The sequence below is a fragment of the Xyrauchen texanus genome, chromosome 35 (genome assembly GCF_025860055.1).
Source record: "Xyrauchen texanus isolate HMW12.3.18 chromosome 35, RBS_HiC_50CHRs, whole genome shotgun sequence".
NCBI classification, from domain to species: Eukaryota; Metazoa; Chordata; class Actinopteri; order Cypriniformes; family Catostomidae; genus Xyrauchen; species Xyrauchen texanus.
In genome coordinates, this window is record NC_068310.1 from 34,396,397 (window position 1) to 34,414,971 (window position 18,575).

An 18,575-nucleotide genomic window follows, 5' to 3' on the forward strand; every position below is an offset into this window, starting at 1 on the left:
TTTCTCTTGTTTTTGCCCTCTATTGGCTGAGTGGCATGTGGGTTTTTTTGTAAAAGATCTGATCTGCACCAAATAAGGCAGGCCTTTCAAATCTGTCCAAGCACCACCTCCTGCATCTGTAGCATATCTCTTTCTCTCTCTCCTACCCCCTACACTTCCCATCTGTTGCTCTGGTGTGTGGTGTATGTGTGAACGCTCTTTTCATTGGTAGTTAGAGAGTGATCCAACATTTGACCAGCTCACAGTTAAGTCACTCCACCACTCATTTTTGACCCAGAAATGAAGAGCGAGGGAGGAAAAGAATGATATATCTCTTGCTGATCTCTTTTTTAACAACTGCTTTGTACTTTCGATTCACAGATGCATCGCGATTCTTAACCGTTTTGGATCCATCCACAAAAAATGTATAGTCTGAATTTTAACTTAACTATTGGTAACTCTAATGATCTCATAAATTGATCATTCTCTTGCTCAGCCATAGAAAACGAGACAAAGTTTAAGGTGGCTCTTCTGTGGCAATTCTGCAGAGCCACATCTGGTACACATCTGTAGATTGTAATTTCCCCTTATTCTATTTATATTGACGGTTAAGAGCCTACAGTTAAAGATATTTGGAATCGGATTGTGAGCCACTGGATCTAAACAGAAGTTCCTGAAGTCAAACACTGGGCACATTTACATGCACAATCTTAAACCGATTAGGCTTAATAAGCAAAAGTGTGTGGTCTTCTAAATGCTTTAAACGGCTTTCTTTTATTGGGGTAAGGTCATTAAAGGGGTATTTCGCCCAAAATTTAAAATTCTCTCTTCATTTACTCATCCTCATCACATCTTAGATGTGCATGACTTTCTTTCTTCAGCAGAACACAAACAAAGATTTTTAGAAAAATATCTCAGCTCTGTTGGTCCATACAATGCAAGTAAATGGCGATCATACCTTTGTGGCTCCAAAAACATGAAAGTAATCTCCAGTGGTTAAATCTATATTTTCAAAAGCAATGGTTTAGGTGTTGGTGAGAAACAGAACAATATTTAAATCCTTTTTTCCTCTAAATCTCCAATATAACTTTCACTTTAAGATGTAAAAACCTAAAATGGCACCACATGTGACTTTCAGATGCAAAAGTGAAGTTAAAATGAGTTAAAAATCTCCTTCTCACCCACACCTATTATATTGCTTCTGAAGATATGGATTTAACAACTGGAGTCTTATGGATTACTTTTATGTTCCTAGACCCCCACATTAACTGCTTTAATTTGCATTTGTATAACGGACAGATGTTGAAACATGTAGAGCAACTGACTTCAACATTACAACAACATTTTTACCACATCATCTCATTTCCTGTTTAATATATTACCATAACATTTGCATACATTTTAATTACACAACACTTGCAGAAATATGCACGTATTTGTCTGCCTGGATTTGGGTAGAAATGCATCATTAACAACCAGGGTTGGGAGGGTTACTTTTGAAATGTATTCCACTACAGATTACAAAATACATGCTGTAAAATTGTATTTTAATGCATTCCGTTAGATTATTCAAGGTCAGTAACATAATCAAATTACTTTGGATTACTATTTCAGCATTGGTAGATTTTTTCATTTGTTTTGACTATATAAAATCTGCCAGTACAGTAAGACAAAATACACATGTTATAAATACATTCTCTGAAAAACCTAAATATTTTATGCAGTGTTGTTTCTAAACAAGATAAATCAAATTGATCTAGTTTTAAGGATTTTAAGATATTTTTACAGGAAAACAATACAAAAATCATTATCAAGAATATGATTATTGCCCTAATATTAAAAGTCTTACTAGAACAAAACATTTTTTTATCCACTTTTCTCCCAATTTGAAATGCCCAATCTCACTATTTAGTAGGTCCTCGTGGTGGTGCGGTTACTCACCTCAATCCGGGTGGCGAAGGACAAGACCCAGTTGCCTCCGCTTCTGAGACAGTCAATCCGTGCATCTTATCCTATGGCTCATTGTGCATGAGATCGCAGAGACTCCGCATGTGGAGGCTCATGCTACTCTCCGCGATCCACGCACAACTTACCACACGCCCCATTGAGAGCGAGAACCACTAATTGCAACCATGAGGAGGTTATCTCATGTGACTCTACCCTCCCTAGCAGCTGGGCCAATTTAGTTGCTTAGGAGACCTGGCTGGAGTACTCAGCACACCCTTCAGTTCAAGCTCGCTAAGGGGTGGTTGTCAGTGTCAATACTTGCTAAGCTACCCAGGCCTCCAATGTGAATTTTCTTGATAAAACAATATGATCGTGCCCGGTAACATGTGCATGTAAAATGGCTAGAAGTAGCATTTTAGCTTAGCGTAAAGCTGACAATTTACACAAGGTTTATTCATATTTCTTCTTCTCAAAACTTCAAACTAACTTCTCTGTCTGATTTTGTGAATTTTCAGACCAGGACGTTGCAGTTGGGTGTCACTGTGGTCATGCATAAATCTCTTTACAGAATAAAGATTTTTTGTTCGAACAGAGAAAAGCAAAGAGCGGGACAGGGCAGACGGCCACTGAGCTGGTCTCTATGGAGTCAGTGATGACATTAAATGCATTAAATGTCAACAACATACATTTTTGATGAACTTACCTTTTCCTAAATGTGAACTTACCCATCTATCGCAAAATGTCATTAGTTTGTGGTAATGCAGGAAATAGTAAACATGAGAATTTGGGGACTGGTATTATTTTTTTATATTAGTTGCAAAATAAAAGAGTAGAAGTAGCATCTTTCTGTTACTTGAAAATGCTATCACGTACAAAGGAAGTTTTAAGTCAGATTAAACGCTTACATGTTTTAGCACTCTGTGGCACTTTTTGTTCTGGTGAGTCTTGAACTGGCATTGTTTTTCATCATAGCTGCACAATACAAGACACTAACGCTGGATGGTTTTTTCAGCCCGCTTCAGGAGCACCAGGATTAACTGCCTGGTCCTGCGGCTTGGTTGCTCATTGTCATCTTGTTGAAATAGTTTTGGACAGTGTGAGTTCTGCAATGTTCATTGAATCTAACTTGTGAAGCACATGCTTGTTGTGAAATTCCAAACTGCAAGATGGTAAAGGGTGTTGAAATCTCTCTTCTCCAGTGAAACAGGGTCTGACATTACAATAGACAGTGGCTAGAAATTCTGGATATAAAAATTCTGCTGATGGCACCTAAAATTGAGGTCCAACGGTCACTGAAAGAATGTAAAGCAAACAATATGTGCTGATGACAATAGGTGCCTAATTGAGGGTTAAAATGGATAGTTCGCCCAAAAATGAAAATCCTCCCATCATATAATCACCCTCATGCCATTCTAGATGTATATGCATTTCTTTGTTCTGCAGAACACAATTGCACATTTCTAGAAGAATATATCAGCTTTGTGGGTCCATACAATGCAAGTGAATGGTGATCAGAACTCTGAAAGAACAAAAACGACATAAAGCAGACAAATAAAATCCATATGACTCCAGTGGTTAAATCCATATTTTCTGAAGCAATATGGGTAAGAGATCAATATTTAAGTCCTTTTTTACTATCAATCTCCACCAATTACCAGCCCCAACCAGTAGGTGGCTGAATGTGAAAGTGAAAGAGGAGATTTACAGTAAAAAAAGGACTTAAATGTTGATGGGTTTCTCAACCACACCTATGATATTGCTTCAGAAAATATGGATTTAACAACTGGAGTCTAATGGATTACTTTTATACTGCCTTTTGGACCCATTCACTTGCATTGTGAGAACCAGCAGAGCTGAAATATACTGGAACGCCCAATATGGTGGATGTACTGTAAAAGGAAGTCCTGCTTTACAGGTAAAAGAGCCAATCACTTTTTTTTAGATACAGACATCGGCTGTCAGTCATCTCAAAAACACATATGCAAATTAGCTGGACCAGCCTGAAAATTTTTTGTTTTAGCATGATCTGAGCTAGAGAAAATACAATTGTTGTCAAATTTTACTGCTGATTTTAAATGTGTGCTTTGTCCATTATCTTGACCAACCATTTTGGAGAGTTTGTTTTTTTCACCATTCAAGTAGGTAGGAGCTGTGCTTTTATGCCGACTGTATCCATAGATAATAGCTGACTAGATGCGCTCCAAAAATGACCACCGAGTGGACTGACTTGCCTTGAAAGGGACTTAAAGGGAGTTAAACTTAGGCTGAAATCAAAATATTGCCTTCTGGCGGCCCTAGCACAGTTAGCAATCAAGAATCTCATCTTAAAATATTTAAGAACACGTTTTTATGATATACTTGTGATAGTTAAATATGTAATAAAGTGAGAAATTTCAATGAGAGTACTTACATTTTGACGATGTTATGTCCAAGATACCAATCCTAACGGAAAGCTTTCGATTTATAAAAATGTAGAGTTCTGGTAAATTTGCCACTGAATGAGCTTTGCCAAAGCTCGCACACAAATGAGCTTTCATTTTTGCCACAGGTTTGCCACAGAAGTGTTTGCCAGTAGCAGCAAATTGTCCAGTGTTGGCAAGGTTTGCTACAGGTTCACCACTTTTGGTGAAAAGCTGCAAACTTCCTGGCAAGCAATTGCCACTGTTTGACTGTTGTCAATACATGCTAAGTTTGAGACTGCTATTTTGCTAGCATTGCTTTTTGCAACTTGATGTTCTAGAACTCTTCAAATCGCTTACAGCAACTTTAATACATTAACGGTAGTCACTAAGAACATACACTGATGCGAGTAAAGACACAGGAGGCCGGAAAATGAAAATGGTCTGTTATGAATCGTGGAACACTTCTGTGTTAAGGGGAAAGTTAATATGACTAACTTGAAATTTGACTTTTGTGGCTACTGAAACGTTTGAAAATGCGGTTGAAGTGTTCGTTATGTACTATGTTGAATAAAAACTGCTTAATTATATGTATGTACGTATCAGTGTTGTCAAAGTGTTCAAAACTACAACTGCCCACAACCAACCAAATCCAATGCCTCAGGGTTGGGACGCTGTTGCAATACCACAGTAAGCCGCTAGAGGCCAGTAACGCATTACCATCCAAGGGTGGGCTGCTGTCTACGATGATGATTATGATACTGTGGATGGAAACAACACTATTTTTTCCTCTTAAATTGTGCATTGTGCTATATGTTTGGTCTAGAAATACAGTATGAATACTGACAGTTTATGCCATGAACGAAGGATTTCCTGTGACTATAAGGGTCAGTGGCGTCAAAAACAGCGAGTTCAAGAGATTTTCCTCTCTCTAATACACTTAGCACTTTGAAGGGAAACATTTCATCATCTTAATGAACGGAAAACACTTTTAGCTTGGAAGGATGGAGGCGGTGGGGAGAGAAACACACCTGAGTCTCATCCTAACCCCCCTGCACTCTCCCTCAGGTAAAAGCAGGAGGCAAAAAATAGATTCACCTTCATCCTTTGAGAGAAAGACAGATCTCGTAACAAAACCACACTACAAGTTGGAGCTCTGGAAGTTTGTTATTTAGAAAGACTATCATGGAATTGTAAAGCTCCAAATAAAATAAATTCAGTTTTTTTTTTTAAATTAGATCTTATGTTTGAAGTTTTGAAGTAGACTTATGTTTGAAGTTTTCTTAGAAGTGTTCTCTCCGGGATTGTTGTGGTTTTGGGAAAACAAGTACACCGTGCACGTCATTGATCTTTCGTTCCTTTGAGAAATAGTTGTGACGTAAGCACTTTTGCTTGGAGGATGTTGCCAGAGTTTCCAATCAAAGCACTGAACCTTTCTGAAACGAGTTGAATAGGCCGACCAGACAACCAAAAGCAGACATAATACGGTACAAGCAACTAGCAAGCAAAGCATGCATGACTTTACCAATCAAAATTCAGCATCACAACTGAAAACCTAACCATACATCCAAACAAACAATAATGCTAAATAAGGACCTGAAGACATACCCATCTTTCTGGATGTCATTGAGTGTTCAGTATATTCAGATTCTTGTACCTGTCTTCTAGGAATGTGTCACTAATAACTCCATGATTAACTATGTGAGATCCAGTCAAGAAGCTTAATAAAAGGCTATTATATCTCTTATTCTGCTCTCGCTCTCTCTCTCTCTCTCTCTCTCTCTCTCTCTCTCTCTCTCTCTCCCATCAGAAGCAAGCTGAGGTTCCTGTTCTCTAATCTTACTTACAATGAATTCATGATATTAAAGCACTTTTGTATGCATCCAGGTCAGATTTTTGTATCCCTGCTGAAAAGACCAGAATGAATTTCCATGCTGGTCTATTCTGGTTTATGCTGGTTTGTTACTGGTCCTGCTGGATGACCAGCACGCTCACTTTGAGAAAGCTATTTGATCAAGGAAGACTGGTTGGTTTGGGCAGTGGTGGCTCAGTGGTTGAGGCTCAGGGTTACTGACCAGAAGGTTGGGGGTTCAAGCCCCAGCACCACCAAGATGCCACTGTTGGGCCCTTGAGCAAGGCCCTTAACCCTATCTGCTCCAGGGGCGCTGTATCATGGCTGACCCTGCACTCTGACCCCAGCTTAGCTGGGATATGTGAAAACTAATAAATTTCACTGTATATATGCAAAATAACTGTGTGTATAATGTGTGACCAAAATAAAGGATTCTATTCTATTAAACTATTGGGGTCACCAAGCATGCCAGCATCCAAAACACAACGTATGTCTTTTCAACATCAGCGTTAAAGCTGTTGACAAAGGGATTACGAGGATTCATTTCACAGTTAGAGAGGCCCCAGTATGTATTTGGACACTTAAGCCACACTTAAAAATGTATGAATGTCATTGAATTAGAAAACAAAATATCCATTGTATTTGGGGCTACTGTATGTGCTCTATAAAAAGAGCCAAATCCCCCCATTGGCCCTTATCAATCATGGCATCCTAAGAATCCCCATCAATGAACTGGCTCTATCAATCCACTCTCTCCTCTTCACCAATAGCTGGTGTGTGGTGAGCGTACTGGTGCACTATGGCTGCCGTTGCATCATCCAGGTGGATGCTGCACACTGGCTAGGTTTAGGAGAGTCCCCTGTTGAGTATGTAAAGCACTTTGAGTGTAGTGTCAGAAAAGCGGCATATAAATTAAAAGTTCATTCATTCACTCTGTATCACTCTAATTGTGTGATGGTGGATGGGGACACCTGCGCCGGTGTGTGTGTGTGTGTATGTGTGTGTGTGTGTGTATGTGTTTAGAACTCTCAGGGTGCTTCTGCTCTTTTATTTAGAGTGTGCTTTCCGTGCAGGTGATGTTTAGCCTATCCAGTATACTGTAAGATCACAGGGTAACTATGGTGCAACACATGAGCTACCATACATCGTCATGACAACAGAGGAGGGTCATTTTCATGCGCAGGTTATCTCATAAACAACTTCACTCACTCTTCAAAACACTTTGTTAGCGAACACACCCAAGGTTCACTTGTCTGCTCTGAACAAGGTAAGACGGTTTTTTTTTTTAACTCTGGACCTCAATTAATAATTAAGAAAGTTTAACTTATTTATAATTAGTTTTTAATAATTTTATGATCAGGTTTTGTGTTCTAAAATGTCAAATGCTCAGTATAACATGCTAAAAGATTGACTTTTACCAAAAGAGCTGTGGCAGGGGCATAGTATAGTGATGCGATTTGATAGTAATACCTGGATATATATACTGTGCTATGGTACTGGATGTTTATATTTGTATACCATGGCATTTACATGGTACTCCAAGGTAATGAATAGCCATGGTACATGTCCAAAAACATGGTATTACCATGGTTCTTTTTTGGTACATATTTGTTTGTGGATATAACCACTTTAGTGTTGGGCTAGAACTGTAACGTTTGTTAGAACAATAGCAAAAGTATTATGATAGCTACATTATAATTCCACAGGTGATCTGCTGTAGCCATGCCCAGTAAACTGGAAGGAGCAATGGACGCACTCATCACAGTCTTCCACAACTACTCAGGGACTGAAGGAGACAAATACAAACTCAATAAAGGAGAGCTGAAAGAACTTCTAAACAGTGAACTTACCGACTTCCTCATGGTTAGCAATCTGAATTTTCTCAAAACTTTAATAACTTGTAAAGGATATCTTACACAGAAATGTTTCTCTTGTGAATAGCGTACTGTAACAAAAAAGTACAAATGCTCGGTTGTTGAAAAAAGGGCCTATTTCTGCCTGATGCGACCCTTGAAAATTACTTTAATTGGTGTAACCTAATGTATTCAAATTGATTTTTATCATATTAAATCATATATTTGGAATTTAAGTAAATACTTAAAACACATCTTGAGATCCCTTAGTTTGGATTTGCGCTCCATCAAGTGTTTTGAAGGCAAGACCGTAATGCATGTTTGTGTTGTGCTGCTTGCTGAAGGGTTGTTTTCTTCACTACGGAAGCCCTGAACCACAAGGTGAAAAAAAAAACTGAGAAAAAAAAATGGTGTAGTAAAAAGTTAAACGTTTTTTCTCTCTTAAAATTTTTTTTTCTCTCTTCAAATAAAGTTTTTTTTCTCTTCAAAAATATTTTTTTCTCTCTTCAAATTATTTTTTTTTTTCTCTCTTCAAATATATATTTTTTTCTCTTCAAAAATAGTTTTTTCTTAAAAAAAAATGTACGAATTAGGCTCAGGGAGGAACTGAACTGAACACCTTGCGGTTCAGGGCTTCCATAGTTCACTGTATAAACTGCACGTTGCCATACAACTGACGTTTCAATTACTGCCCTCTGGAGTAAACAGGTGGTACTACAAGCTTGCATTTCTCAGGAATCTTCCTTATTACGGTCCAGAGGCATTGCGATTAATTGCGTACATTTTTTTTAACGTGTTATTTTTTATAAAATGAATCACACTGAATTAGCACGTTAAATCGACAGCCTTAATTAAAACAAGTTTCAGGTAAACTGAAACGATATTTTACAGTGCAGTTAAAAAAAATAAATCACAGGTCAATAACTTTCGAGCGTTAATGGAATTAAGATGAATTTAGCTTTACTGAATTTAAATAATAAAAGTAATGTGAATTAAATGATAATTTGAGTGTTGACCATGTGGGCTATAATATGAAGAGTGAAGAGATATGAAGAGCGTGATTTCTTGGCATTGAGTTCAAAGGACACGCTTTCCTTTGAGAAAACAGCTCATAACATCACCTCACTGAATGCTTAGTCAACCCAATGTAATCCTTTAATTCCATTTATTAAGATTTTGGATTTGAACTTGACATCCAACTTAGAGACCACTGATGTTGCATGTATTATTTGTGTGAATGCATGTATGAGTGAGTTTTTGGCTTCAGTGTGTTGATTAGTGATAGTGATTTGGTTAATTTCGCCATTAACTTTCCTGCTTGTACATTGTGTTTTTGTTTAATTCATTTCCTGTGTACGCATCTGTGTAATTCCTGCTCGCAGACTTGGAAAGGCCAGTCAGACTCTGAGAAATTAATTGAATTAATTATTTCTATCCCATCAGATGCGATATAATTCCATGAAACTAAGCCCATTCATAATTAGGAAACTTTTTCTGACACTAAATGAATCGAAAGTTCAAGAAAACAGGTTCATGGCCTTTGTAGGGGGGCCATGCAAAATGTAATTTCTCATTGTTTTCTTTTGATTATTTTGGGATGAATTGTGACCTGTCCATGTTTTCGTGCGATTCACCCTCTTGGATGCTGGTCTCAGCTGCATCATCAGAAGGAGACTGCTGCTTACGTATCATCAATTACTGCCTGGAACACAGCCCAATATAGATTCTCACCTCTCCCTTGCCACAACCCTATGTCTCTCTCGGGAGTGTGTATACTGTAACATTAGAAGGCAGAAAAAGTAATGATTGAAATGTTAAATAGTGTCTGGTGGCTTGCTATGTTAACCACACACACACACACATGTTGGTGCGGCTATCCTTATTAGGTCTCTCCATAATGAGTTTTATTCTGTACAAACTATAGATTCTATCCCCTAAACCTAACCCTCACAAAAACATTACATTTTACATTTTACATGTGTTTTTTAAGTGATTTGAATTATGATGACACTAGAAATGTCCTCATAAACCACATTTATAGCATAATACCCTTGTAGATAGCCAGTTTGTAACCTCAGGGGCGTAGTTTTCAGGGGGGGATGGGGGGAGGTAACCCCCCCCCCAATAAACAAAGCAAGCTAGTACAACCCCCTACTGTTTTTCAGCTTCTGCTGAAGCCATCGGTCCACGTTATTTCAAATTCATTTAAAAAATCCTATTTAATAGTGGAATTCCCGGTGAAGAACTACAATACCCATGATCCTGAAGGGAAAGATCCACCAATCAGAGAATCACAGGGAACAAAGCACGCCGAAAGAGCTCTGTATAGCGACTGCAAACTCCCATGATGCACTGTGAATGACACAGCTGTGTCTGTCTCCATACACTCTCAAACTATTTATCTGAACATTTTGCAATAAACTTAAAATATATTCTTTCTATACTTATAATCAACAACTTTGATCAATAGTTTTATTTTTTTCCCCTTCGTTTTTAATTTGAATGCATCAGTCGCAAAGCTTGTAATTCATTCCTTCATCAAAGAGGTTTAGTACACAGTCTTGTGCTTTTGTCTATTCACCTCGGAGCTGGCTGGTTTGGTTTATGGCCAAGATGTTTTAATAAATATTTTTGGGGGAATTCCAAAAAATTATGGGAAAATACTCTCGGAACCAAGACGGCTGAAAAAGTGGGCGCCAATAGAAACCTTCCAGAAATCTTAATGTTTTAAAGTATTTTTGCATTATTTATGAACTGATTTTTCTGGAATGACATTCAGGATATCTGTTAATGTCCCCAAAGGGAGGTTTTGCTTGAAGATTTAGCTCACTTTTGGGGACAGTTTTGTACATATACACAGAGACATACAGTAGTCAATCATACAGTAAAGCCAGAGGCTGATGGAGTCGGATGGCTTTAAAGTCATGGCTCATTGGTTACTAATGCTACCATAGGGGTGCATGGCCACTGGGGTTTGCTCAGTTGTGGCCACATGGATAGGAATGTCAGGATAGATGGATGGATGCCCATGAGACGGATCTGTTGTTCTTTTCTGAGCAGTCTGGAAACAGGTTAATGCTACAGTCAGCCTGACAGACCAATATGACACAGGGATAAGGAATAATAAATAATCTGTTTTATAAATGCACCATATAAAAAGCATATGTATCATGCTTTGCTGACCACTTGCTGTGTTTTCTCCTCTCTTTGTTTAGTCTCAGAAGGACCCAATGCTGGTGGAAAAGATCATGAATGATCTGGACTCCAACCAAGATAATGAGGTCGACTTTAACGAGTTTGTTGTGTTGGTGGCGGCGCTGACGGTGGCGTGCAATGACTTTTTCCAGGAACAACAAAAGAAGAAAGGAAAAGATGGCAAATGAAACAGATCTATGAAATGCTCTAATACCTGCATGTATAATGCTCTATGATGCATTCAAACATTTGTTATAAACGATCTCATTATGTTAGTAGGTCATTCTGACATTTCATGCTCTAATCTAAAGCAAGATGATCTTTAAAAAAATGATTTGTTTTTATGATTATAAACCGAAGGTAGCTTTTGAAAACCTGCACATAGGACTTCATTACTGTGTGTCTGTAGAATGCATTAAACTGTAGATATTTCTATGACCTCTGCTTCTATAGTCGTTAAATCATTAAATCTATTCTGAAATATGCTGCTTCCCTCTAATTTCTCTATACATTACAACTAAATCCTTTATTGTTGACCAACAGCCACCACTTCTGTGTGATAGTGGACTCCAAGAACAGTATGTATAATACAGTATTTATATATTAGGCTTGGGATTAATGCCTTTTTCATGCAATTTTCCTGATATTTCAGATATAAATAGAGCTACTTGTTGCTACACCGAACCCTTAAATCTACTAGTCTTTGTCTATTCATACATGTTTCTCAACACAATGTTAATTAAGTGTGAGCGGCAGGGTAACTTAAACAACGGTTTAATGTTTTAGATTTGTCCAGGTATTGGCCAGCTCCAATCCAGAATTTACAATCCGAAATTACTTTAAACTTCACTTCTTTTGCCTTTTCCCAAAAACTCTCCCATTTGTTTATCGACCATATTATTATCCACAATAAAACACCATGCAAAACACAATCTGTACAAATGTAAATGTGACGATATAGTATTAGGTACAGTAAATATTATATTACCCCCTTGTGGTCTCCCAAAGCTATTACGCCACACGACATTAAAAGGCTAATATCGACTAATGTTAATATATCTATGCCTCAAATATGTATCAAAATAATAATGTGCTAATCAATCAAATGTATCGATATTTAATGACATTCCCAATAGACTCTAAAAATGGTAAAAATCTGGTTTGTTTTGGTTCCAGCAAAGCTAATGGATCACCAGCGTGATCCATTAGCGTGATCTTTTAAAGAAAAGCAGATTGTTCCAGGTTGTCTTGTTGGTTAAGTTAGTAAAGAAGCCTGCTTCCCAGCCATTCTAGTCTTGTATGGTTAAAAAAAAAAAAAGATTATAGATGCTGGCTGCATAGTATGCTTTTGCTTTTTTGAGACACTTCTCTAAAGGAGACTTGTTTCTAAATGGACTTTTACTCAGGTCAGAAAAAAGTTTAATTGTCTGTGTGTTCAATGTTTTTCCTAATTTGTCCTTCATCCTCTTTGATGGTGGAGTTGACTTCCAGTGTCTTCTAACAGACAGTTCTTGCTTCGTACTTGGGAGAGCTTGTGATGTCTGCGATGATGCGATGTGATGTAAGAATGATACACAACCTCATTTTCAGGCCCTGTCAATCAAACTGGATATTTTTATAAAGGACAAATGAAGATCTTTGCGGACGAGCGTGACTGCCAACCTGAGCAGTTAAAACATCACACACACACACGAACAGGACCCCTATTATAATGGTTCACTGCGATAAACTGCCAGAATGCTGCTATTTATGAAACCTAATTCAGTAGATGGACGACAAGTGTTATTATAGATGTTTCAGACTTAAAAAAAATAATTATTTTATGGATGTACTGCTATGAATATGCTCTCCCTGTATGTTTCCTTTCTCTGTGCATAAATCAGTCAGGAGTTGCGGTGATGGCAAAGATGTTAATATAATCTGTTCTCTCATAATGGCCTCTAATTCTATTTGTCTTTTATTCCCTTGGTAATTCATCATTTCCTCTTCCATTACACCTAAGTGAAATGTCTCGCTGAATAAATAGGACTTTAATGCCTTAATGTTGGTGTTTAGATGGTAATACCAATCCTCTATTATGCAAAGAAAGCCTTTCCATCAGTACATTTCATGCTGTGTTTTAAAAGGTTTATTTGTTCATATGCTCTATTAAAAATGTACAGACATAAACTTCAGCTAAAATGTTCAACAACAAAATCATTAACAAAACATAAACAGAAGTTCACCTTCTCAAACCAAAAGCTAGGACCCATGTCTTTTGTTAGTCTTCTTGTTGATTTAGAGTGTTCCCAAATACATTTTAGAGTTTTTTTAGGAACCTTTTTTAAGTTCCTATGATGCCATGGAAGAACGTTTTTACACTCTTCTGATGTCATAGAGTTTTTCAACGCTTGAACACCTGTAATGGGGGCGCGAGATCACAAGGATTTTGATTCATCCCACTGACTCAAATCTTTTGAATTTGTCCACCATTGAGATCCGTTCGTATTTGTACACTAATACCTTCTGTAACCAATAGCTCTCCCTGTGATCAAAATTGTATTCTGTCAGAGTTTGTACTGTATAGTATTTGATGAGAGATGCCCTTCTGTGCTGGTAAAACATCCAGATATTTCTCGCTTACTGTTTTATTAATTCTGAGGTATTGGACATACCACTGCATTGTCATAGTGTTTTTAGCATACTTTATACTTGAAAAGTATGGATATTTGGATGCAGCACATTTTTTTGATTATCTTTATGCAGCTACAAATGTGCAAAGAGGGAGTCACTGAACCATTGATTCAACTAAGTTGTTCACGATAAAAAAAATGGAAATGGATTAGAATGATTTGTAAACGTAAAAGATTCATTCATGAAAGTCCTAAGGGTTTGGAACATAAGGGTTCTTAAGTTCTTAAGATGTCTTTGGAGAAACATTCAAAGTTCCAATGATGCAATAATTCAAAATTGTTATGTTCTTTTGATGTCATAGAAGAACCTGTTTAAGTCCCTGTAATGTCATTGTCAACAATCTATGTGCTGGTGCAACATCTATGCAGATCTGAAGAAGCCTTAAAGGAATAGTACACCCAAAAATGAAAATTCTCTCATCATTTACTCATCTTCATGCCATCCCAGATGTGTATGAATTTATTTTTTCTGTAGAACACAAACAAAGATTTTTAGTAGAAAATTTCAGCTCTTTAGGCCATTTTAATGCAAGTGAATGGTGGCCAGACCATCGATGCTCCAAAAAGCAGACAAAGGCAACATTAAAGTAATCCCTGGGGTTATCTAACCCTTTAATGTAAAATCAAGTACTTTTGTTAAAGTAACTTTATAGTCAACTTAGGAACACTTTATAAAGAGGGCTTGTGTACAAAAAAACAGCACAAAAAGAGAGTTATTTCTGGTGCTGCAAAGAACCATTAAAACTATTTTAATTTTAAAAGTGTTCTCTGTTTGGTTTCAAGTTCTGTGTTTGTTCATCAGGGCTGCTATCATTGAATAAGTTCAGGGAGATCGTGGCTTTGAGATCAGACATTTGCTCCACTGCATCAGTCTCCAGGTGTCTGTAGAAGAGAGATGCTTGCATCAGCACCAGCTTTCACAAAGAGAAATCCATTCCTGTGAAAATCCGTCTGTTTACCAGTGACAATGATAAGAGAAAACTAGATGAAACAAGGACAGAGAGGGGAAATGATTACACCCTCTCTATCTTTCTCTATTTTCCTATCTAACCTTCTATTTATCACTGAGCTCCACTGACACAAGAGTCATAGAAAAAGAAGGGGAAAACCTACCAGAGCTTTAAAGGCAAAAAAATTAAAACATAATAAGTGTGTTAAGTATGAGCTCTGTTCCAAACCCTAGTCAGCTTCCTCGCTGCCTTCCATGGCACCATCCTAACTGAAATGGAACCTTGTTAGTGACTGAGGCCATGTCAACGCTAAGTTTGAAGTTGTTTAGTTTCCTAATATAATTGTTTTCCAAAGTATGCAGTAATAGAGAGCATTTTCAAAAGTCTTTCTTTCAGGGGAGGCAGGGCTGGACTGGGAAGAGAAAACGGCATGGCAACTGGCCCAAATGTTGAGGGGGGTGTTCACTTTACATCCTTTACTGCATATCACAGCACTGTTTTGTATAAAAAAATACAAAACACAAATAAAAATAAATAAATAAAACGTTCTGAATTACGTGGCGGCTCATTTTTGCTTATCGCGGACCATTCTGCACGTTTCGCGGCCGACCCACCGGCCCGCACGGTTCTCCCCATGGCCATTCCGCCCCTGATTGGCCCCAAAATGCATCGGCCCACCGGGAAAATGCCCAGTATGCCAGATTACCAGTACAGCCCTGAGTGGAGGACAACAGCATTCTATCAGGATGAGAGGATGAAACGGAAATGAGTGTGCACTAATCTGTTTCTGATTGAAAACTACATTTTAAAAAAAAAAAAACACTAGAATTCTTATTACACATGTTTTCACATATAACACATATTACATATATTCACTAAACTGGAAAGAAATATGGGCCATAAATAATCAATTTTGTTTTTATGAATTCTAAATTTACATACCCAGTCCTTTCATGTGCAAAATATGGTCAAACTACACACATGCAAACCATATACAGCCTTCAAAAATAACCTAACATCATTGTGGCAGCGGGGGCGTGGTCAAGCGCTCGTCCGGGGGAGAAAGCGGTAATGGCGCTTGCACCTGAGCTAAATTGTCTCTGACAGGTGTAACAAACTTCTCACAAGGAGGGAAGGAGGAAATAGGGGCTTTGAATCACAGGTAAGGCTTTTTAATTAAACAACTCTTACGCTTTACAGCTTCCAAAATAACACAACAGCTTTTTAGCTTCTCAAACTCATCCGCTTCTCATCTGGACTCTATGTGTCAGACTCTCTCTCCTGACTGGAGGTTCTGTGGCTGTTTTTATGCTGCTCTCCCCGTGCTCACTGAAATTAGAGACATGTGTTAGACATAATTTAGCTCAGGTGCAAGCGCCCTTACCGCTTTCTCCCCCGGACGAGCCCTTGACCATGCCCCCACTGCCACAATCATTGTTTCCTAAACTGGAGAAATTTAATTTAATTAACTCTAATCATTAATTGGACATGGCCCCTTTAAGAACTGTAATTTTGCGACACCTGCTTTCCAACACTCTCTCGCGTTAGAAACGTGACAACATGTATTGCGCAAGAGAGCTCCCAGTTTTGTTCATCATTTGCAAATTATTGGGTAAATGTCAAATTTTACACAGAATGCTCATAAATTGCATTAAATATGTGTTCAGAAGAGTTGTATGTTAAAACTGAATGTTTGTCATGGGTTATTTTTGAAGGATGTATATGGTTTGCATGTGTGTAGTTTGACCATATTTTTGGTGCACATGAAAGGACTGGGTATGTAAATTTAGAATTCATCATATATTTTTTTATTATTTATAGCCCAGAGTTTTTCCAGTTTAGTGAATATATGTAATATGTGTTATATGTGAAAACATGTGTAATGAGAATTCTAGTGTTTTAAACTGCTATATATGTCTTTAAAGCCTGGTTAAAAATGCATCAAATGCTTTGAGTGATTTAAGCATGTGTTAAATGCATAAAACACAGTGAGTGTTTAAGCATGTGTTAAATGCATAAGATGCTTTCAGTGGTTTGAGTAAGTACTAAAGTGCATAATGTTTGTATTTTCTCTCTACTGTATTTTGTTTCCATATTTCATTTTCCCATGTCATTTTTGTTTTCTTTCCCTTTTTTATACACATGGCTCCACTGACCACTATTGCTTTTTAAAAAAAAATTATTTTATAAACAGCCATCAGAATAAAACGGCAAAATATATTTTTGTATTCTATGTTGTTTATTCACAACCCACCAGCTACACAGTAATAGAGTGCATTTTCACAAGTCAAAAACAACACATATAAAAAAAATATATATATATATTAGTGTGGATGTGGCCTGATTTTAAATACTCCAGGGCCATAGCTAGGTATTGTAGGGTCATTGACTGCATATTACTTTGGGTCCTTTCCTATTCAAAAAGACAGCTTAGAATTTGTTGTGGGCCTCCCCTGGACCTGTGGGCCCCTAGAATCATTACCACCTTTCACCCCTCTAGCTACGGCCCTGCATCTACATAGGCAGCAACTCTCCATCATACAAATACACTGCAACACATTTTCTTACTGAATATTTGTTTTGTCTTATTTTTAAGTACAAATATCTAAACATCCTTAAAAAAGAAAAATTACTTGATGACACTAGATATTAAGTCTAAAAAATGTAGTGGGGTTTATGCTTAAAACAAGAAAAGTCTATTTGCCAGCAGGGATAGAAAAATAAACTTGTTTGAATTGAGCTGTCAGATGTATTCTTTTCACAACAAGCTTGTTGTGAAAGATCTGCAGCCTTATAATATGGCTAAAACAAGGTATCTTATGAGGCAGATTAATTATAATTATGACACCTTTAAATGCTGCCTATGGAGGTAGCTCGCAATGTTTTTGGAACAGAGTTGGAGTGTGTGCGTTTGCACCACGGTCCTAATAAAACTTCACACCGAGATCCATTTCCTGCGTGTTCCTGCAGGATAATCACAATCACCACCCCTCATTCGGCCTTATCTAGGAGACGTTCATACACCTTACTACCCTCTTATCACTCCTCGCACACTCCCTCTATACCCCCGCTCCTCTGTCAGGTATTGCGTCACTCCCTCCTTCCAGCGACTCCTCATCAGAAGTGAGTGATTTGTCAGAGAACTGGGCGGTTTCATCCATCTTGCACACGCCCATCCATCTGGACATCTGTAATCTGTTTTAGAGCTGAGTTATGGCCTAGCGCCCTATCTAAAGAAGAGCAGGCCCCAGTAAAACTCACTTCATGGTGTGTGGTGTGTCTATACACACACTAGACTGCACAGATGGTCATTGCGCTGTGAGAGAAATGGACTGTTTGGTATTAATAGCTGAAAATAATGAGGATTATTCACTTACATGCTACTTGAAGAGCAGACACGCCCCGATAACTACACTAGAGGGCACACTTCACATCATCAGAGAAAACACCTGACTAGAATATTTTGAATATTTCATTCCTGAAATGATACTTTAGTTACTCATTAAAGTAACTATAAAGTGTAATTGTAATAAGGAATATGGAATTAAAGTAATTACATTATATATTAAATCGGATTGCTAGGATGATTATTTTTTTCAGTACATCATATATTGTTTTCTAGTTAAACTATTTCATAGACTTTTTTTATTTATTTTTATTTTTTTATTGTTCCAAACCTGCACAATTTACTTTCTTCCGTGGAACATTAAATGAGAAGTTTAGCAGAA

At 37.6% G+C, this 18,575-nt stretch overlaps 1 protein-coding gene across 1 annotated transcript; it reads left to right on the forward strand.

Moving 5' to 3' along the window:
- The first annotated feature begins 7,404 nt into the window (after positions 1 to 7,404).
- Positions 7,405 to 11,413, forward strand: LOC127629012 (protein S100-A1-like). Its single transcript, XM_052106019.1, has 3 exons — positions 7,405 to 7,444; positions 7,884 to 8,040; positions 11,246 to 11,413. Exons 2-3 carry the CDS (start codon positions 7,900 to 7,902, stop codon positions 11,411 to 11,413), a joined length of 309 nt encoding a protein of 102 aa, XP_051961979.1. The 5' UTR covers positions 7,405 to 7,444; positions 7,884 to 7,899.
- The last annotated feature ends 7,162 nt before the right edge of the window (positions 11,414 to 18,575 follow it).

Coding starts and splice junctions, on each gene's coding strand:
- LOC127629012 (XM_052106019.1), top strand. CDS start 7,900: ATGCCCAGTAAACTGGAAGGAGCAATGGACGCACTCATCACAGTCTTC. Junction 8,041..11,245: donor AACTTACCGACTTCCTCATG/GTTAGCAATCTG, acceptor CTCTTTGTTTAG/TCTCAGAAGGACCCAATGCT.